Source organism: Macaca thibetana, chromosome 6 (assembly GCF_024542745.1).
Source record: "Macaca thibetana thibetana isolate TM-01 chromosome 6, ASM2454274v1, whole genome shotgun sequence".
Lineage (NCBI taxonomy): Eukaryota > Metazoa > Chordata > Mammalia > Primates > Cercopithecidae > Macaca > Macaca thibetana.
The window spans coordinates 3,597,490-3,619,140 of NC_065583.1; the positions used below are offsets into that span (position 1 = coordinate 3,597,490).

Below are 21,651 nucleotides of genomic sequence, written 5' to 3' on the forward strand. Positions count from 1 at the left end.
GGCGGCCGGGCCGTGGCGGGACACCCCCTCCTCCGGGCTCCCTGAAGTCCCGGGAGCCGCGACCCATGGGATCGTCGAGCAGCCGGGTGCTGCGCCAGCCGAGGCGAGCCCTTGCCCAGCAGGAGCAGGGTGCCAGGGCGGGGGGCTTGGCCGGGAGGCCGGACCCTGGAGACCCTGCGGCGGGCTACGGCTTCTGTTACTGCCCGGGCAGTCACAAGAGCAGCGGGGCCTTCCGCTACTGTCGCCCTGACTCGGAGAGAGACGAGGATGAGGAGGAGAGGGACGAGCAGCAGCCGCTCCTCCACATCCCTGCAAGGAAAAAATTAAGGAGTACATCCAAATATATTTATCAAACATTATTTTTGAATGGTGAAGACAGTGACATTAAGATTTGTGCTCTAGGAGAAGAATGGCGATTACACAAAATATATTTATGTCAATCTGGCTACTTTTCTAGTATGTTCAGTGGTTCTTGGAAAGAATCCAGCATGAATATTATTGAACTGGAGATTCCTGACCAGAACATTGATGTAGAAGCGCTGCAGGTTGCGTTTGGTTCACTGTATCGAGATGACGTGCTGATAAAGCCCAGTCGAGTTGTTGCCATTTTGGCAGCCGCTTGTATGCTGCAGTTGGATGGTTTAATACAGCAGTGTGGTGAGACGATGAAGGAGACAATTACTGTGAAAACTGTATGTGGCTATTACACATCAGTAGGGACCTATGGATTAGATTCCGTAAAGAAAAAGTGCCTTGAATGGCTTCTAAACAATTTGATGACTCACCAGAATGTTAAACTTTTTAAAGAACTCAGTATAAATGTCATGAAACAGCTCATTGGTTCATCTAACTTATTTGTGATGCAAGTGGAGATGGATGTATACACCGCTCTAAAAAAGTGGATGTTTCTTCAACTTGTGCCTTCTTGGAATGGATCTTTAAAACAGCTTTTGACAGAAACAGATGTCTGGTTTTCCAAACAGAGAAAAGATTTTGAAGGTATGGCCTTTCTTGAAACTGAACAAGGAAAACCATTTGTATCAGTATTCAGACATTTAAGGTTACAATATATTATCAGTGACCTGGCTTCTGCAAGAATTATTGAACAAGATGCTATAGTACCTGCAGAATGGCTGTCTTCTGTGTATAAACAGCAGTGGTTTGCTATGCTGCGGGCCCAACAAGACAGTGAGGTAGGGCCTCAAGAAATCGATAAAGAAGAACTGGAGGGAAATAGCATGAGGTGTGGTAGAAAGCTTGCCAAAGACGGTGAATACTGCTGGTGTTGGACAGGTTTTAACTTCGGCTTTGACCTACTTGTAACTTACACCAATCGATGCGTCATTTTCAAACGCAATACACTGAATCAGCCATGTAGCGGGTCTGTCAGTTTACAGCCTCAAAGGAGCATAGCATTTAGATTACGTTTGGCTTCTTTTGATAGTAGTGGAAAACTAATATGTAGTAGAACAACTGGCTATCAAATACTTATACTTAAAAAGGATCAGGAACAAGTGGTGATGAATTTGGACAGCAGGTTTCTGACCTTCCCTTTATATATCTGCTGTAACTTCTTGTATATATCGCCAGAGAAAAGAATTGAAAATAATCGTCACCCAGAAAATCCAGAAAACTGAAGATCTCATCAGTTGGAAACAGTAGCACTTTGAAAACTTTCTAGGCCAGCTTTAATTTAATGGCTCTACTGATATTCACATATAAGGTGACTAACGATGGTATGTCTGTACAGACAATACAGAAGATTATTCTTATCCTCATTGCATTTCTCTGCATATATGAACAAAACATTTTAAAGCCAAGAAAATATCTGTCGAACCATTTCTGTTAGTACAATGTCAACTCATGCTTTTAATTTAGCAACAGCAGAAAATTACTGTAGGTAAATCTCACATTTATCTGCAACAAAATATAGATTTAATTTTTAGCTTAAACTTTGTTTCTACCTTATGTTAGTGGACCTCAGTTATCCATCAGTAAATTTATTTTTATTTGGCTAAAATAATCTAAAAGAATAATTTAGATGGCCAATTAGAAATGCTGTTTTGAGTTGGTGCATTTAAAGCTTTCTTTTAATATTTTAAACCGGCTTATTATGATTCCTCCTTTTAGTCTGGTATCTTTCCAGTTCATACGTGTTTTTAATCATTAAATGCTTTCTTCCTGGTTTTGGAGACTAAGCTGAGAAACTTTTTTTAAACTTAAGCATTGTCATGCTATTTTTTTTAATTTGGCTTTCCTAGGATTTTAAGAACAATGAAAGTTAGCTTCACACCTTCAAATGATCTTGAATGAGTGAAAAATCAGTTTGATTCCAAGGATATTTCTTGCCTTACATGGTCTTTTCTTTGACAGTCTGTACACCTTTATTATTAGTTTTTGAATTATTTACATAAATATTATGTAATATTTATTATACTTTTAAATATATTTATTATATATTTATTATAATAAATTATTATATTTTTAAACATTAAATACTTTTAAAACAGATATTATACTTTTAAACATTAATACTCTCTGATCTTTGGAATTATTTGTGTGCAAATTTTAGTTGGGAGTTTTGTTTCCTACTTAAGCTCAGGACTTTACACCCTCTGAGTTGAGTGCCTTTGAGTGACACATGCTAACAGAAATTTCATAGTAAATATAAATAAGGTCAGAGGATCTAATATAGAAGCTGATGAAGCATTAATGTAAAAATGGAACTCATTTTTGTCAAAATTGAGATGTATACTTGTCATGATTTAGATATGTTGACCTTTTGTGTTTATTGCTGTTTTGAATATAGCCATGTTCATTTTCTTTCCAGTTAGAGTAAGTACTTCTGTGGTTAATGTATATTTTTATTGTGGCTTTTAAAATGGGAATAATTTGTATGTATCTGTGCAAATAATAAATGCACATTTGGAAAAAGAATAAGTAAGCTCTTATATAAAATGGACCCAAAAAAAAACCTTAATTGAAACCAACATTTTTTTTCTTTCTAGTTGGAATTTTTTCCAACTCCTTTTAACTTTTGGAATTTACTAATAATTTTTTTCTTTCTTAATGATATGTCCATAGGTTCATAAATTGCTTTTTCTTTTAAAATTCATCCACTTGGTTTAACTTAAAGGAACATTTTAAATACCTCACCCTTGACCCCCAGAGCTGGAATTTAAATGTTTCTAATACAGTGATTTGGCTGTTATCAAGAGGTTACATTTCAGCTGGGCGTCAGCCGGGCATGGTGGCTCACACATGTAAGCCCAGCACTTTGAGAGGCTGAGGCAGGTGGATCATTTGAGGTCAGGAGTTTAAGACCAGCTATGACCAACATGGTGAAACCCCGTCTCTACTAAAAATACAAAATAAAAATAAGCTGGGCATGGTGGCATATGCCTATGATCTCAGCTACTCAGGAGGCTGAGGCAGGAGAATCACTTGAACCCGGGAGGCAGAGGTTGCAGTGAGCGGAGATCACACCATTGCCCTCCACCCTGGATGACAGAGAGAAACTCCGTCTCAAAAAAGAAAAAAAAAAGAGGTTACATTACTTCTTTTTATATTTGACTAGATTAGGCCTCTTTCACAGGAAGCTGTTGTTTTCTTTCCGTCTCATTACTGTATAAAAGGTTCCTGACACTTTTTGTATTGAAAAATATAGAAATACCAAACTTCAGTTATTTGGATAATTAAATTTTTGAAAATCTTGGAAGGAAAGATAGTGTTTGAGTATATTAATGAATAAAGTTAACTGTTTCATTACACTTATATAAGTTAACTGGCCAAATTGGAATTCTATGTGGTTTCATCCACTGCTTCTGTCCTGGCCAAGTTGCTTATGTCATCCATAGACAGGATAATTATTTCTTCAATCACAAGTAGGTTAATGTTCTTAGTTGAGAAGTTGATCATTGTCAGTTCGTAATTCACATTGGTCGTAAAGATGTGCTTTTGTTTTCTTACCAAATACTTTTAAGTGTTTGCATAGTATGTTCTTTTCAATAGAAATATTTTCTATAGGTCGGGCGCAGTGGCTCACGCCTGTAATCCCAGCACTTTGGGAGGCCAAGGCAGGTGGATCATGAGATCAGGAGATTGAGACCATCCTGGCTAACACAGTGAAACCCCATCTCTACTAAAAATACAAAAAATCAGCCAGGCGTGGTGGCGGGCACCTGTAGTCACAGCTACTCGGGAGGCTGAGGCAGGAGAATGGCATGAACCTGGGAGGCGGAGCTTGCAGTGAGCCGAGATCGCGCCACTGCACTCCAGCCTGGGCGACAGAGTGAGACTCTGTCTCTTTTTTTTTTTTTTTTTTTTTTTTTTTTTTTGAGACGGAGTCTCGCTCTGTCGCCCAGGCTGGAGTGCAGTGGCGCGATCTCGGCTCACTGCAAGCTCCGCCTCCTGGGTTTACGCCATTCTCCTGCCTCAGCCTCCTGAGTAGCTGGGACTACAGGCGCCTGCCACCGCGCCCGGCTAATTTTTTGTATTTTTAGTAGAGACGGGGTTTCACCGTGGTCTCGATCTCCTGACCTTGTGATCCGCCCGCCTCGGCCTCCCAAAGTGCTGGGATTACAGGCGTGAGCCACCGCGCCCGGCGAGACTCTGTCTCAAACAAACAAACAAAAAAAGGAATATTTTCAATAAAGTGTTAATAGTGTAAGTCAAACTATTGTATAAACTATGGTTTATGAAAAAAAATTTTTTTTAGAAAATTACCTGGGCATGGTGGCACATACCTGCAGTCCCGGCTACTCTGGAGGGGAATCACTTGAGCCCAGGAGTTTGAAGCTGCAGTGATCTGTGATTGCACCACTACATTCCAGCCTGGGTGACAGAGGGAGACCCTGTCTTTAAAAAACAATTGTTTTTAAAAGAATGCTATTCAAGAAATGGGTTTCCAACAGGCACTCTTGGCCCCAATTAATGTTTCTCCATTTTGCCAAAAAAGTGAAAACTGGCCCCTCATGAGTGGGACCAGTGCTACGCTGACCTAGGGGTTGTGGGTGCACCCAGCTGTGGCTGTGGCTGGAGTCATAGGCAGTAAAGGAATTTACTGAGACCGTCATAGGTAAAGAATGGCAGGGTTTTTTTTCTGTAGATATGGTGGTGTTGCTGAGGCTGGTCTTGAACTCCTGGGCTCAAGTGATCCTCCCACCTTCACTTCCTAAAGTGCTGGGATAACAGGCATGAGCTACTGCGCTCAGCCTAGACATTGTACATAAATGGAATCATATAATATGTGGCCTTTCACGTCTGACTTCTTTCACGTCGCATAATGCTTTCAAGGTCAGCTATACTGCAGCACGTATTAGTGTCTCTTTCCTCTTCATTACCAAGGAATTTTCTATATACATATTTTTTTTTGCTGGTTCCCCCTCAGAAGATGAACCTTTTTTTTTTTTTTTTGAGTTTAAGTGTAGACGTCTAGGCCAGCGCAGTGACTCACACCTATAACCCCAGCACTTTGCACTTTGACAGACTGAGGTGGGTAGATCATATGAGGTCAGGAGTTCGAGACCAGCCTGACCAAAATGGTGAAACCCTGTCTCTACTAAAACTACAAAAAATTAGCCGGGCGTGGTCGCGGGCACCTGTAATCCCAGCTGCTTGGGAGGCGGAGGCTGGAGAATTGCTCGAACCCGGGAAGCAGAAGTTGCAGTGAGCTGAAATTGTGCCATTGCACTCCAGCCTGGGTGACAGAGCGAGACTCCGTCTCAAAAAAAAAAAAGAAAAGAAAAGAAAAGAAAGAAAGAAAGAAGGAAAGAAAGAAAAGAAAGAAAGAAAAAAAGAAAGAAAGAAAAGAAGGAAAGAAGGAAAGAAAGGAAAGAAAGGAAAGAAAGGAAAGAAAGAAAGAAAGAAAAGAAAGAAAGAAAGAAAGAAAGAAAGAAAGAAAGAAAGAAAGAAAGAAAGAAAGAAAGAAAGAAAGAAAGAAAGAAAGAAAGAAAGAAAGAAAGAAAGAAAGAAAGAAAGAAAGAGAGCGTGGAGGTTTAATAGGCAAAAGAAAGGGAAAGGAGAATAGCTCTGTCCTGCAGAGAGACAGGGGGCCCTGAATAGCTCTTCTGGTTAGGTGGTGAAATGCACTGGGTTTCATAGACAGCTTGAGGAGGTGGTGTCTGATTTACATAAGGCCCAAAGATTGGTTGGGCCAGGTGTGACGTTTATTGCCCACCCCACTGTAATCTTTTATTATGCAAACGAGCTTCCTACCTGGAGCGCACCTTTTCCCGTTCGCACAGCTGCCAGCATTTCCCCCAGAGGATGAACCTTGAAATATGTTGGAACACACTGTAGCGCTTGGTCCTGGGTCTTCTGCCTTCTCTGTCTACGTTCCGCCCCTAGGTGAGCTCATCCAGTTTCCCGGCATGAAATTCCAGCAAATGATTCAAATCTCTCTCCAATCTGGCCTTTTCCCCGAGCTCCACAAATGGTCTTCCTCTCCACTTCCTGACACATTGTACTTAAAACCCTAGGAATCTTCAGAGACATATGAGTGCCTTTTGTATGCTAATGAGATGACTGCTGGCTGGCGGACCCCTAGGTAGCTTCGGGTCACTGGAAAGACCAACGCACCTTTTGAAGACTGGGATTTTCAGCTCCACGCCCCACCCCCCAACCCCCCGCCCCGCCCCCAACCTCCCAGGAAGGGAGAGGGGCTGAAGGTTAAATCACTGGCCGGCGATTTAATCAATCATGCCTCCATTAAAACAAACAAAAAAAACGGGATTCAGGGGGCTCCCAGCTGGCTGAACACGTGGAGGTTACTGGAGCGTGGTGCACTCCTTTCTCCATACCTCACTCTATGCATCTCTTCTGTCTGGCCTGTGTGATATCCTTTAGAGTAAATGGGTAAATGTGTTTCCCTGAGTTCTGGGAGCTTCTCTAGCAAATTAATAAAATCTAAGGAGGGGTCATGGGAACCCCAAAGTATAACCAGTTGGTCAGAAGTTCCAAAGGTCTGGACTTGCAACTGACCTCTGAAGTGGGGGACACTCTTGTGGGACTGAGCCCTCAGTGTGTGGGATCTGACACTAACGTCAGGTAAATGGTGTCAGAGTTAAACTGAATTAGAGGACACGCAGCAGGTATCTGACAGAGAATTGCTTGCTTGCTGTGTAGAGGGAAAATACACACGTCTGGGGTCACGGATGTGTTGACTGTTGAGTGAGAGACTAGGAAAAACACTTTAGCTTTTCCTATATCTCAACAACAATCCAATAGCACATTAATATAATTTAAAATGATATTCACGTGGACTTACTCCAGAAAGGCAAGGATGGTTTAATATTAGAAACTCAATTAATATAATTCATTACATAAATAGATAAAATGAGAAAAGAAACCAGTCTTATCAATACCTACTAACAAGGCAGTTGATAAATTTCAACGTTTTTTTCTTCTTTCTTTTTATTTTTTTGAGACAAAGCCTCCCTCTGTCACCCAGGATGGAGTGCAGTGGCACGATATCATCTCACGGCAACCTCTACCTCCTGGGTTCAAGTGATTCTTACGCCTCAGCCTCTCAAGTAGCTAGGATTACAGGCATGCACCACCACGCCCGGCTAATTTTTGTATTTTAGTAGATACAGGGTTTCACCATGTTGGCCAGGCTGGTCTCAAACTCCTGACCTCAGGTGATCCACCCACCTCAGCCTCCCAAAGTGCTGGGATTACAGGCGTGAGCCATCATCTTTTTTCTTTTCTTTTTCTTTCTGTGTTTTGTTTTGGAGACAGGGTCTCCATATGTTGCCCAGGCTGGATTCGAACTCCTGGGCACAAGCAATCCTCCCATCTTAGCCTCCCTGAGTAGCCAGGACTACAAGCACACATTGCCATGCCCAGCTCAACATATACTTTTATTTGTAAACTTCATTGAAAAAAAATTTTTAGAGACAGAGTCTCACTCTGTCATGCTGGCTGGAGTGCAGTTGTAACTAAGTACCTCTCTTTATCTAAGGAATGATTTAATTATTTTTTTTCTCTCTCTTCTCTTCTTGCTTCCCACCTTCCCCGTTTCCTACTTAGCCTTTTAGAAATACAAATACAGCCTTCTACCTCCCCTTCACCAGACTCCCCCCAGGGAAAGTTTATCTAACTATGGGCTCCAAGACAGAACAAACCAAGGGTTAACAGTTGATTTGCAAACTGAAGCATGCCGGTAAGGAACTCTCACCCTAGAGCAGGCTGCCTGAGAGACACCAGCTTCCCCACAAAGATGTCAACAGTCACCAGCCCAGTGGCCCAGCAGGGAAGGCACCAAGTTCACAGAGACCCCCATCTTGCTCACTTTCTCCCTTGCTTTTTAAAAGTGCCTGCTTTTTGCTCCAAAGGCCAAGTGGCACATTTAAAGGCAGGATGCTTGTGGTGCCTTTTCCCCTAAACTAGCTTCATAATAAATTACTGTCTTTCTTTTTTTTTGAGACGGAGTCTCACTCTGTCGCCCGGGCTGGAGTGCAGTGGCCGGATCTCAGCTCACTGCAAGTTCCGCCTCCCGGGTTCACGCCATTCTCCTGCCTCAGGCTCCCAGATAGCTGGGACTACAGGCGCCCGCCACCACGCCCGGCTAATTTTTTGTTTTTTTAGTAGAGACGGGGTTTCACCGTGTTAGCCAGGATGATCACGATCTCCTGACCTCGTGATCTGCTTCAGCCTCCCAAAGTGCTGGGATTACAGGAGTGAGCCACCGCGCCTGGCCCATAAATTTCTTTCTTTCTATCAGACCTCCCTTTTGCTAATTGAACTCTGCATGCAGCAAGCAACTCACCTGCTATTGGGTTGCAATTCTGGTGGCCCGGACTGGGAAGTGCTGCGTGCTCCGGGTAGGCCTGTGCTTGACCACCTGCTTTCATTACTGGTGAGGACTAGGGTCACCTGTGCGCATCAGCTGCTCGTGGCTAGCAGACCCCATGATGGGGATGTTAGGGAACTTCTCAGAAGCTGCCAAAAATGCTTTGTTTGTGGGAAATCTCCCTTTTGCCTTCTGGCACAACGTTGGCTGCCTTCAATACTTCTCTGGTTCAAAGAAAGTGAACTTTCTTTGTTTACTTTTTTTTGGGGTGGGGGGCAGGGGAAGCCACCATCATTACCAGCTGGGTAACTTGGTCGGAAGTGCACCCGACTGCCCACTGCCTTTTTTTCGGGTGTCACTGCTCTACTTAAGATTTGGCTGGGCAGGGCGCGGTGGCTCACACCTGTAATCCCAGCACTTTGGGAGGCCAAGCTGGGCGGATCACCTAAGGTCAGGAGTTGAGACCAGCCTGGCCAACATGGCAAAACCCTGCCTCTACTAAAAATACAAAAATTAGCCGGGCGTGGTGGTGGGCACCTGTGATTCCAGCTACTTGGGAGGCTGAGGCCAGAGAGTCGCTTGAACCTGGGAGGTGGAGGTTGCAGTGAGCCAAGATCATGCCACTGCACTCCAGCCTGGGCAACAAGAGCGGAGCTCCATCTCAAAAAAAAAAAAAAAAAAACAACCAAAAAAACAGATTTAGCTGTTAGTGATAGCATTTGAGTATCTGCATTTGTCTGCATGTGGGGCACCCTGAGAGCTCTACTTGGATGTGACTCAGCAGTCCGTGGAGTCATTTGCAACTGCGGAGGGAAATTCAAGACCCCACCTAGCCCCTTTGATTGGGACTCCTTTGGAAGTACGGTTTGTTTGCACGTATGAATGTGTGACTTTGTGGATGGGTCATGATCCCTTCTTCAACAAACAGGAACAGTGTGGATAGCGACCCCACACTCTTTAGTGGCTGCAGGGTTTTCTTTCGGTTGCTTCATCTTTTTTCCTTCCCCTCCTTTCTTTCTCTCATCCCACTTGTAAAACCTGGCTCCTATATGGAAGCCAGCCAGGCTCTATCTTTCTCTATTTTGTTTTCTACCTGCTTTAAATGAGTGTGTATGTGTGTGTTTATGTGTATGTACAGGTATTTTGTTACGTGTTGTGGCCACAAGGTTTCAAATTGGCTTAAAGTTAAGGGGTACTAGGCCGGGCGTGGTGGCTCAAGCCTGTAATCCCAGCACTTTGGGAGGCCGAGACGGGCGGATCACGAGGTCAGGAGATCGAGACCATCCTGGCTAACACAATGAAACCCCGTCTCCACTAAAAAAAATACAAAACAATTAGCCGGGCGTGGAGGCGGCGCCTGTAGTCCCAGCTACTCGGGAGGCTGAGGCAGGAGAATGGCGGGAACCCGGGAGGCGGAGCTTGCAGTGAGCCGAGATCGCGCCACTGCACTCCAGCCTGGGCGACAGAGCGAGACTCCGCCTCAAAAAAAAAAAAAAAAAAAAAAAAAAAAGGAGTACTCATAAATTAAGTAAAGTCTTTAATAAATAAACTGGCTTTAAAATTGTTGGCAAAATAATATTAGAAATGTCTTAACTGTCAACATACATTTTTGTTTGGATTCCTTGATCAAGTGGTTTCATGTTTATCTCTGCCAGATATTATTAGCTGTAAAAATTTTGCATAAGAGTTATAAAACTATAATGCAAAATTTTGATCCAAACCAAATGATCTTTGTGAAATTTTTGATAAATAAGACATTTAATATTGTTTAATGAAAACAGGCTGCGCTCCTGCTTGTAATCTTAACACTTTGGGAGGCCAAGGTGGGAGGCTTGCTTGAGCCCAGGAGTTCAAGACCAGCCTGGGCAACATAGTGAGATCCCTTCTCTAAAAAAAAGGAAAAGAAGAAGAAAAAGAAGGCCGGGCGCGGTGGCTCAAGCCTGTAATCCCAGCACTTTGGGAGGCCGAGACTGGTGGATCACGAGGTCAGGAGATCGAGACCATCCGGGCTAACACGGTGAAACTCCGTCTCTACTAAAAAATACAAAAAACTAGCCGGGCGAGGTGGCGGGCGCCTGTAGTCCCAGCTACTCGGGAGGCTGAGGCAGGAGAATGGCGGGAACCCGGGAGGCGGAGCTTGCAGTGAGCTGAGATCCGGCCACAGCACTCCAGCCTGGGCGACAGAGCGAGACTCAGTCAAAAAAAAAAAAAAAAAAAAAAAAAGAAAAAGAAAAAGAAAAAGAATAAAACAGCTAGGCTGGGCGCGGTGGCTCATGCCTGTAATTCCAGCACTTTGGGAGGCCAAGGTGGGTGGATCACCTGAGGTCAGGAGTTCAAGACCAGCCTGGCCAACATGGCAAAACCCCGTCTCTACTAAAAATACAAAAATTAGCTGGGTGTGGTGGCAGGCACCTGTAATCCCAGCTACTTGGGAGGCTGAGAGAGGAGAATTGCTTGAACCCAGGAGGCGGAGGTTGCAGTGAGCCACGATCATGCCACTGCACTCCAGCCTGGGCAATAGAGCGAAACTCCATCTCAAAAATAGTAATAATAATAATAATAATAATCGCTTAAATCAACCATATGTTGTCAGAAAAATAGAAACTTTAGGCTGGGCGTGGTGGCTCATGTCTGTAATCCCAGTACTTTGGGAGGCCAAGGCGGGTGGATCACTTGTGGTCAGGAGTTGGAGACCAGCCTGGCTAACAGGATGAAACCCCATCTCTACTGAAAATACAAAAATTAGCCAGGTGTGATGGCAGGCGCCTGTAATCCTAGTTAGTTGGGGGGCTGAGGCAGGAGAATCACTTGAACCCGGGAGGCAGAGCTAGAAGTGAGCCAAGAGCTCTTGCCTCCACTTCTCGCCATGTCTTCTCACAAGACTTTCAGGATTAAGCGATTCCTGGCCAAGAAACAAAAGCAAAATCGTCCCATTCCCCAGTGGATTCGGATGAAAACTGGAAATAAAATAAGGTACAACTCCAAAAGGAGACATTGGAGAAAAACCAAGCTGGGTCTATAAGATGGCACATATATTTGTGCTGTCTGAAGGTCACGATCACATTACCATATCAAACTGAAAATGTCACCACTCTCTGGAGAGTTTGATGTATTTTCCTCTCTGAATCTATTATGAATGTGTTGGTTGGCTGGGTTCAGTAATAAATATGTGAGGCCTTTCATTTAAAGGAAAAAAAAAAGAAGTGAGCCAAGATCGCACCACTGCACTCCACCCTGGGCTACAGAGACTCCATCTCAAAAAAAAAAAGAAACATTAATGCCTTTTAGGTCATGTGTTTAAAGATTCTTGATAAAGTAAAATAAAACATCCTCAGAATTTATACATTTGGGCCAGGCACAATGGCTCATGCATGTAATCCCAGCACTTTGGGAGGCCAAGGCGGGCAGATCACCTGAGGTCAGGAGTTCGAGACCAGCCTGACCAACATAGTGAAACCCCGTCTCTACTAAAAATATAAAAATTAGCCAGACGTGGTGGCGCATGCCTGTAATCGCAGCTACTCAGGAGGCTAAGCCAGAAGAATAACTTGAACCCGCGAGGTGGAAGTTGCAGTGAACCGAGATCGCGCCACTGCACTCCAGCCTAGGTGACAGAGCAAAATTCTGTCTTAAAAAAAAAGAAAAAGAAAAAGAAAAAAAAAAAAAGCCGGACACAGTGGCTCATGCCTGTAATCCCAGCACTTTGGGAGGCCGAGGCAGGGGGATCATCTGAGGTCAGGAGTTCGAGACCAGTCTGACCAACATGGAGAAACCCCATCTCTACTAAAAACACAAAATTAGCCAGGCATGGTGGTGCATGCCTGTAATCCCAGCTACTCCAGAGGCTGAGGCAGAAGAATCACTTGAACCCTGGAGGCAGAGGTTGCGGTGAGCCGAGATCATACCATTGCACTCCAGCCTGGGCAACAAGAGTGAAACTTTGTCTCAAAAACAATAAAAATAAAAAATAAATGTATACATTTGGTCTAAATTAGGCAGGCCAGATACTATCTGCTAGATGCTTTAAGGCCATAAACTGCTTCTATGACTTTTAATAATTATTTGACTTGTCTTTTTCATAGCCATTAGTGTCTAGGTATGGGCTAGGCATGTGACGTTAACCAGGTCCCCTGGACAGACTAGGAAGAGGCATACGTTATCCGCAGCTCTGTCCTTGTCCTGAGCCTTACAATCTGATACATGGTTAACACTGCTACCTACCAGGATGTTCATTGAAAAGTACAAGCTGCTGAGAGGTCACATTGTAACAGGTACTTGAGACGACCAGAGAAACCGGTTTTACACACAAGGTGCATAAGGAAAGTAGAATGTTTTTTTGGTAAAATATTATAAGATATGAAAATATATTTTTTGTTCAAGGGAATATAATTTTGTCTGATTCAGAGGGTTTTTAAGGATTGTCTAATCTAAAAGAGTAATGGGACAAAATTGAAGATTTAGACAAGTCGTAAAGGATTTCTGAAGGGTTGATCTTGTAAAGAAAATGCTGTGAGTTTGAGCAAGTTGGCTAAGATTTTGAGGGGATTATTTTGTCTTTCTGTGGGTTGAATACTGAAATAAAAGTACATTGGCCAGATATGGTGGCTCATGACTGTAATCCCAGCACTTTGGGAGGCTGAGGTAGGCAGATCACTTGAGGTCAGGGTTCAAAACCAGCCTGGCCAACAGAATGAAACGCCATCTCTACTAAAAATGGTATGGTGGCGGGTGCCTGTAATCCTAGCTACTCTGGAGGCTGAGGCAGGAGAATCACTTGAACCCAAGAGGCAGAGGTTGCAGTGAGCCAAGATTGCACCATTGCACTCCAGCCTGGGTAACAGAGCAAGACTCTTCTCCAAAAAAAAAAAAAAAAAGTATATTGATGCAGGGCCAAAATCTGGGCCCATGTGTCTGAGTAACAAGGTTTTCTTAGAGAATTGAGCTGCTGTTTAACAGAAACTTGTAAAGGGCTATAAAAAGGTTTATGGAAATGTTACATTCTGGTCAAACTAATTAGGATTGGATAGATTTGTCTATAAGGTTTTATTAAGAATCAGGCTTATAGGGCCGGGCGTGGTGGCTCACGCCTGTAATCCCAGCACTTCCGGAGGTTGAGGCGGGCGGATCATGAGGTCGGGAGATCGAGGCCATCCCGGCTAACATGGTGAAACCCCATCTCTACTAAAAATATTTTTAAAAATAGCTGGGAGTGGTGGTGGGTGCCTGTAGTCCCAGCTACTCGGGAGACTGAGGCAGAAGAATGGCGTGAACCTGGGAGGCGGAGCTTGCAGTGAGCCGAGATCGCGCCACTGCACTCCAGCCTGGGCGACAGAGCGAGACTCCGTCTCAAAAAAAAAAAAAAAAAGACTTAAGTTTATCAGGGCGGGGTGGCTCACGCCTGTAATCCCAGCACTTTCGGAGGCCAAGGTGGGTGGATCACCTGAGGTCAGGAATTCAAGACCAGACTGGCCAACATGGTGAAACCCCGTCTCTACTAAAAATACAAAAATTAGCCGGGCATGGTGGTGGGTGCCTGTAATCCCAGCTACTTGGGAGGCTGAGGCAGGAGAATCACTTGAACCCGGGAGGCAGAGGTTGCAGCGAGCCGAGATCACACCACTGCACTCCAGCCTGGGGGACAAGAGCGAGTCTTTGTCTCAAAAAAAAAAAAAAAATCAGGTTTAACATTAATAGTACACTAATGCAAAGGTGAAATTTGACTTTCTCTTTTGAACAAGATTTTAATGTAATATTAAAAGTTAATAAAAGATTTTTGGCTGGATATGGTGGCTCACGCCTGTAATCCCAGCACTTTGGGAGGCCAAGGTGGGTGGATCACTTGAGGCCAGAAGTTCAAGACCAGCTTGGCCAACATAAAAAAAACCCTGTCTTGAATAAAAATACAAAAATTCGCCAGGTGTAATGGTGCACACTTGTAGTCCCAGCTACTTGGGAAGCTGAGGCAGGAAAATCACTTGAACCCAGGAGATGGAGACTGCAGTGAGCCAGGATCGTGCGACTACATGCCAGCCTGGGTGACAGAGTGAGATTCTGTCTCAAAAATAATATTAATAATAATAATAATAATGATGATGATGAAAGATTTTTGTTTGCCTTTTGAATAAATGACCAAAAAAAAGTGGGGGGAAGAGAAAGAGATTCAGCTGGCCTCATGCTGTCTTTATGGGGTCCCGTTCGGAAAGCTGAGTATTCCCTCTGCCAATGATTAAAGATTTTTCCCTTTTACTTATAATGACCTGGGATTCTATTTTGTAATATCAAGTGCTTAAACCTAGGCTGGGTGTAGTGACTCACGCCTATAATCCCAGCATTTGGGAGGCTGAGGTGGGTAGATCACCTGAGTTTACAAGTTCAGGACCAACATGGGGTTGGCTAGGTGTTAGTATTTGTAAGTATGCTTAATTTATGGCCATATAGTTATTTGCATAAGGTCAATACAAATCTGTTCTGTCTTTGTTTTTGAGATGGAGTCTCACTCTGTTGCCCCAGCTGGAGTGCAGCAGTGCCATCTTGGCCTGGCTCAAATCTGTTTTCTTTTGTAACAGGACACCACTGGAGACACTTTACCAAGGCTTTGACTGGAATGGCTGCTTTCAGGTGTAAACAGACTCTGCTCTAAGGAATGAAAGTTGATTTACAGAGCCCCTAAAGCCCCTTGGAAAAGCTGGTCTCATACCTTGGCAACATGGTCCCTGTACAGTATCTCCTGACCCATGGTGAGTGAGTAAAGAGTATGACTTTTTTTTTTTTTTTTTTAAAGCAATGGAATCTCGCTCTGTCGCCCAGGCTGGAGTGCAGTGACATAATCTTGGCTCACCACAATCTCTGCCTCCCGGGTTCAAGCGATTCTCCTGCCTCAGCCTCCCAAGTAGCTGGGACTACAGGCGCTCGCCACCATGCCTGGCTAATTTTTGTATTTTCAGTAGAGACGGGGTTTCACCATGTTGGCCAGGCTGGTGTTGAACTCCTGACCTCGTGATCCACCTGCCTTGGCTTCCCAAAGTGCTGGGATTACAGGCGTGAGCCACTGCACCTGGCCAAGAGTGTCACTTTCTGACAGGTCCAGGAACCCCACGTTATCTTGGGACCCTGAGGAGGGGAATTCACCCAATTCCTATAGCATTTGCAGGCACAGGTAAATTCATGGCTGGGTTCAAGACTTTAAAAAGTCTTCATCTGAGATTCCTTATAAAACAAAGTTCCAGTAAAGCCGATTTTTTAAAAAGCCAAGATGATGAATAATAATTCTTGCTATACTTTATGCAAACACTCAGGCCAAGTATTATAAGACTAAAACTTATTTTTCAAATAAATTTGTCCTACTATGATTCGTCTTTAGTAAAAACGGGAACTGGAGAGAGAAAAATCATGTTTCAGAGAAAACTATAGTATATCTGTTGTTAGATTCTAGTCTTGCCTACTGTTTTTCAGCTTTTCTTATTTTCTGCAATTTGGACTAAATCCTGAATTCTTTCCAGGCTACAATCCCAAATTAATGCTTTTAAATTTTTCTTCCATTTTTCTGAGTTGGACTCAGTGAAATTGCCACTATGTTATTCCTTGCAATACAGGTGAGAAAAACGTGTCAGACTGCCACTGCCTTCCTCCTCTGTAATTAAGGATGCCTTGAGCCTAATATCTGGACAAACTGCCCAACATTAACCTTTGTTTTTCTTCTGTTTCCATGGAAACACTTCTTATTAAAAATCTGTTTGCCTTCATCACATGCAGAGGCCTAGCCCATCTCCAATGCCACCTTCTGGATGAGACACAGCTATTTAAGCTGATCCTTTCTCAAAAACGAGACACTTTCATGAGGATTCATAGCTCTTTTTGGAGCCTGTCAAATATATATACCCAACCAACCTGTCACCATATCCAGTTACAATTGGCAGTGGCGAACCTGCATGATAATTAAGAGTTCAGGAAGTGCCTCAGATAGCCATGTGGAACATGCACCAACAAATCAAAGGTGTGTTTGCTAGACCAGCAGTTAGCATCCTGGTCCAGGTCAGAACCATCCTGGTGGCAAAGCTGCGTGTAACATTGGCCCTGATCGCAGGGACAGGCATATCCCTCTGTTGTAGGGTCCACTGCTGTTGCACCCTCTGTATAGGAATGCAAGACAGGCATTCTCTCAGAGGCTCTCGAGACCTCGCACCATATTACTCCGACAAACATCTCCAAATACATCAGGTCCATTCCGATGCCCAATGGCTATGATCCCTTTCAGCAAGAAGTAGCCAGAATGAATATAGTGCCCAGATCCCACAGAAATGGAATGGAAGTTGTCAGTGAGGAAATGTAACTGAGTACCTCCATTTTTCTAGAAGGTGGTTTTAATTTTTTCTTTCTCTTCTTTCCCCTGGCTCCCCACTTTCTACTTAGCCTTTTAGAAATGGAAATACAGGCCGAATGCAGTGACTCACGCCTGTAATCCCAGCACTTTGGGAGGCTGAGGCAGGTGGATCACCTGAGGTCAGGAGTTCAAGACCAGCCTGGACAATAGGGTGAAACCCTGTCTCCACTAAAAATACAAAAATTAGACAGATATGGTGGCAGGTGCCTGTAGTCCTAGCTACTCAGGAGGCTGAGGCAGGAGAATGGCATGAACTCGGGAGGCGGAGCTTGCAGTGAGCCAAGATGGTGCCACTGCACTCCAGCCTGGGCGACAGAGCAAGACTCCATCCCAAAAAAACAAAACAAAACAAAACAAAAAACAAAATTAGCTGGGCGTGGTGGCGCATGCCTGTAATCCCAGCTACTTGGGAGGCTGAGGCAGGAGAATCACTTGAACCCGGGAGGTGGAGATCGAGGTGAACTGAGATAGTGCCATTGCACTCCAGCCTGGGCGACAAAAGCTAAACTCTGTCTCCAAAAACAAAAAAACCAAACAAACCAACCCCAGAGCTACCATTTAACCCAGCACTCCCATTAGTAGATATATATTCAACATAAAATGGATTTTTCTACCAAAAAGACACGTGCACATGTATATCATAGCAGTGTTCACAGTAGCAAAGATACAGAATCAACCTAGGTGTCCATCAGTGGTGGATTGGATAAAGATGATGAAGTTCAACTTGAGGTGGAGAAAAAGAGAAAAAAAATAAAACAAAGATATAAAACATTTAATAAATAAAAATAATTTTTTAATGTGGCACATATTCACCACAGAATACTGTGCAGCCAGAAAACCCAAAATAATGTCCTTTGCAGCAACATGGATGCAGCTGGAGGCCGTCATCCTAAGCCAATTAACACAGGAACAGAAAACCAAACACTGCATATTCTCGCTTAGAAGTAGGAGCCAGGCTGGGCGCCCTGGCTCATGCCTGTAATCCCAACATTTTGGGAGGCTGAGACAGGTGGATCACCTGAGGTCAGGAGTTCAAGACCAGCCTACCAACATGAGAGGAGAGGAAGGGGGCGTGTAGTAAAAAACTAACTGTTGGGTACTACACTGAGTACCCGGGCAATGGGAAAAATTCTACCCCAAACCTCAGCATCACGCATTATACCCAGAATAGACCCAGGTAACAAACCTGCACACGCCTTCCCTGAATCCAAAATACAAACTGAAATTATTTTTTAAAAATGTTAAAAAGCAAAATGCAGAATGCTGTGCATAGTATGCTACTATTTCTGTGAAGAGAGGATGGACATTTACTAAGAAATAGGTGGAAAAAAAGCGGAAGCATAGTATTGTGTATTCATACAGAATATTTGCAGAATGCAATGTTGGAAGTGGATCCCATCGGTTGCTTCTTTTTAAATTTTTTTTTTTTTTTTTTTTTTTTTGAGATGGAGTCTTGCTCTCTCACCCAGGCTGGGGTGCAATGGCACAATGCTTTTCTTTTCTTTTCTTTCTTCTCTTTCCTTTCCTTTCCTTTCCTTTCCTTTCCTTTCCTTCCTTCCTTCTTCCTTCCTTCCTTCCTTCCTTCCTTCCTTCCTTCCTTCCTTCCTTCTTTCTTTCTTTCTTTCCTTCTTTCGTTCTTCTTTCTCTTTCTTTCTTTCTTTTTTTGAGGGGGGGATTCTAAGTCTTTATTTATTTATTTTTTTATTTTTTTATTTTTTTATTTTTTTTGAGACGGAGTCTCGCTCTGCCGCCCAGGCTGGAGTGTAGTGGCCGGATCTCGGCTCACTGCAAGCTCCGCCTCCCGGGTTCACGCCATTCTCCTGCCTCAGCCTCCCGAGTAGCTGGGACTACAGGCGCCCGCCACCTCGCCCGGCTAGTTTTCTGTATTTTTTAGTAGAGACGGGGTTTCACCGTGTCGGCCAGGATGGTCTCGATCTCCTGACCTTGTGATCCGCCCGTCTCGGCCTCCCAAAGTGCTGGGATTACAGGCTTGAGCCACCGCGCCCGGCCTGGGATTCTAAGTCTGTACTGGGAAGAATACCCACCCGCCTCCCTCACTGCAGACCACAGACACACCCAGTATCAGGGCAGGGGGCAGGTTCAGCTGTTACTTCTTTTCCAGAGCAGGTGGCACAAAACGACCCCTGGTGGCTTCTGGTAACATGGGTTGCAGATTTTTTGGGTGCTGTGAGGTAGATGAGCACGTCTGGCTGGATCCCTGCAGTGTTCCCTTCTCCACATCCCATCCTGAGGGAATGTTGATGCTGGCAATGGACGCAGTAAGTCCTTTCAGGACACTCAGGATGCCGTGGAACGGTTCCCGAACGTCACCCTTGAAGCTGAAGCCACAGGCGGCATCCACCACCAGCTCATACAGCTCAATCATCACGGGCTCTGAGCGCATTTCCTCAAGGAAAGGGATGTCCATTTTCTGACACTGGGTCACCAACGCAATGAAGAGGAGCTTGTTAGGCCTTTTGGGGTAATAGATGCTTGGCTGGTAGCCAAAGAGTTTGAGGTGTCCAGCACAGATCAGACCATCTCCTCCATTATTCCCCAGGCCACAGATGACCAGGACAGTAGAGGGCTCCTGAACATGGACGTGGGGGGTATGCCTTGGCGATGGCTGTGGCACAGCTCAGCCTGGCCAGCTCCATAAGTTGGTCCACGTTGAACTGGTACTGGTTAAACAGCTCTTGGTCCACAGCCTGGGCTTCCTGCTGGCTCAGGTACTTCACCGCTAGGCTCTCCATGACCGCTGAGTCCCAGCGGCCACCCGAGTTCACCGCTGTGGTCCCCACCAGCTGGGTCCCGAGCGGCAGGCGCTGGTCTGGCTTTTGATCGCAGCAGGTGCAAGCCCGCAACCAGCAGCCTGAGCCCCAGCAGTGCCCGCAGGCCGGATGTCCTGCTCGCAGAGGGCGCGCCCCCAGCCCAGCCCGGCGCCACCCTGGGGCATCATTTTTTCTTTCTTTACTTTTGTTGTTGAGACAGAAGTCTTGTTTGTTGCCAGGCTGCTGATAAACTTCTGGGCTCAAGTGATCCTCCCACCTCGGCCTTCCAAAACACTGGGATTCCAGGCATGAGCCACGGCCCCCAGCCTCAGCTGAAGCATCTGATTGGAAAAACCGGTAGACGCCGCCACCAACATCCAAATCAGAGGTCAGCGAACTACGGCCAGCGGAGCCATGTTTTCGGTTTGTTTGTTTGTTTGTTTGTTTTGAGACAGAGTCTGGCACTGTCACCCAGTCTGATGTGCAGTGGCGCGATCTCAGCTTACTGCAGCCTCCACCTCCCGGGTTCAAGTGATTCTCCTGCCTCAGCCCCCCGAGTAGCTGGGATTACAGGCACCCGCCACCACGCTTGGCTAATTTTTTTGTATTTTTAGTAGAGACAGGGTTCCACCATATTGGCCAGGCTGGTCTCGAACTCTTGACCTCATGATCCGCCAGCCTCAGCCTCCCAAAGTGCTGGGATTACACGTGTGAGCCACCACGCCCGGCCCCCCTGTTTTTTATAAATAAAGTTTTATTGGTACATAGCCACCCCATTTGATTACATATTGTTTCTGGGTGCTTTCCTACTATAACAGCAGGGCTGAGTAGTTACAATAGAGACTGTATAGTTCACAGAGCCTAAAATGTTTACTGTCTGGCCCTTTACAGAGAACATCTTCTGACTCTGATCTAAATCAACGGGATTGACACCCAAGCCCTTTGCCTAGGAAGCCCCAGACACCCTCAGCCCAGTTCTCCACCCTCCCCCTCACCCCCCATTCTGGCCTGGCTGCTCTCCTCTCTGTCTTTCACAAAGAAAGAGAAAAACAGATGCCTCCTTATCTCACGAGAAAAGGAAGGCCAGCAGCGCCAGGTGTCTGTTCCTGGAGAAGGAGCACAGGTCAGAAGCAGGAGGCGCACTGCTCCCTGCCTTCCCTCCTCTCCATGGCCAACTGGAAGCCAGAGGCTGAGCAGGTGCCAAGGAATGAATGAGGGAGGGCTGCCTGGGTTTTCCTCCCACCTCGGAACCTGATTTGCTCTCATTCCACTCTGTTGACAGGGGAGGGTGAATCAATGGCCTCTAAAGACCTTCCAGTTCTCACTTTCTAGGGCAGGAGCATGACCTCCCTGCCTCCTGCAAAGCAAGAGGCCGGATGTCAGTGGAGCACGGTCAGAAGAAGGAGGACACGAGAGGAGAAGACTCCCAGAACCAAAGCCCGCCGACTGACTGCTGGCGATTCCACACTGCTCCACGAGGTGGCGGTACAGGCGACGGAGAGGAGGCCACAGCGCGCTCCCGGGCGGCGGGGCCGCGCACGGTGGCTCAGGCAGCGCAATGCCCCCTGCTTTCCCCGCCCGCCCGTCACACCTCCGTGGCAGGTGGAGGCCTTTGTGCCACAACGCACAGATCTCCATTCCCGTTGCCACCGTAGGTCTCCCAGTCCCCGCTGCGGCCGCACGTCCTGTACATGCACTTGGCTCTC

At 45.3% G+C, this 21,651-nt stretch overlaps 3 protein-coding genes and 1 pseudogene across 15 annotated transcripts in view; 3 read left to right on the plus strand and 1 right to left on the minus strand.

Annotated features, from left to right (window-relative positions):
* NHP2 (NHP2 ribonucleoprotein) overlaps positions 1 to 21,651 on the plus strand; it is a 170,049-nt gene that overhangs the window by 129,503 nt on the left and 18,895 nt on the right. Inside the window, exon 1 of one of the 13 annotated variants that reach the window (XM_050794263.1) lies at positions 9,978 to 9,987. The exons of 11 other annotated variants lie outside the window; for them this stretch is intronic. The gene's annotated coding sequence lies outside the window, so the exon portion shown is untranslated. Of the gene's footprint in view, positions 1 to 9,977; positions 9,988 to 18,836; positions 18,847 to 21,651 lie in introns of those variants that run through there. One more of the 13 variants, XM_050794259.1, reaches the window with a different exon arrangement.
* Positions 66 to 2,387, plus strand: GMCL2 (germ cell-less 2, spermatogenesis associated). Its single transcript, XM_050794197.1, has one exon. It carries the CDS (start codon positions 66 to 68, stop codon positions 1,635 to 1,637), a length of 1,572 nt encoding a protein of 523 aa, XP_050650154.1. The 3' UTR covers positions 1,638 to 2,387.
* Positions 11,609 to 11,816, plus strand: LOC126956935 (60S ribosomal protein L39-like). The gene has a single exon (XM_050794268.1). The coding sequence runs from the start codon at positions 11,661 to 11,663 to the stop codon at positions 11,814 to 11,816; it is 156 nt and encodes a 51-aa protein (XP_050650225.1). The 5' UTR covers positions 11,609 to 11,660.
* LOC126957063 (NAD(P)H-hydrate epimerase-like) lies at positions 18,742 to 21,583 on the minus strand (annotated as a pseudogene).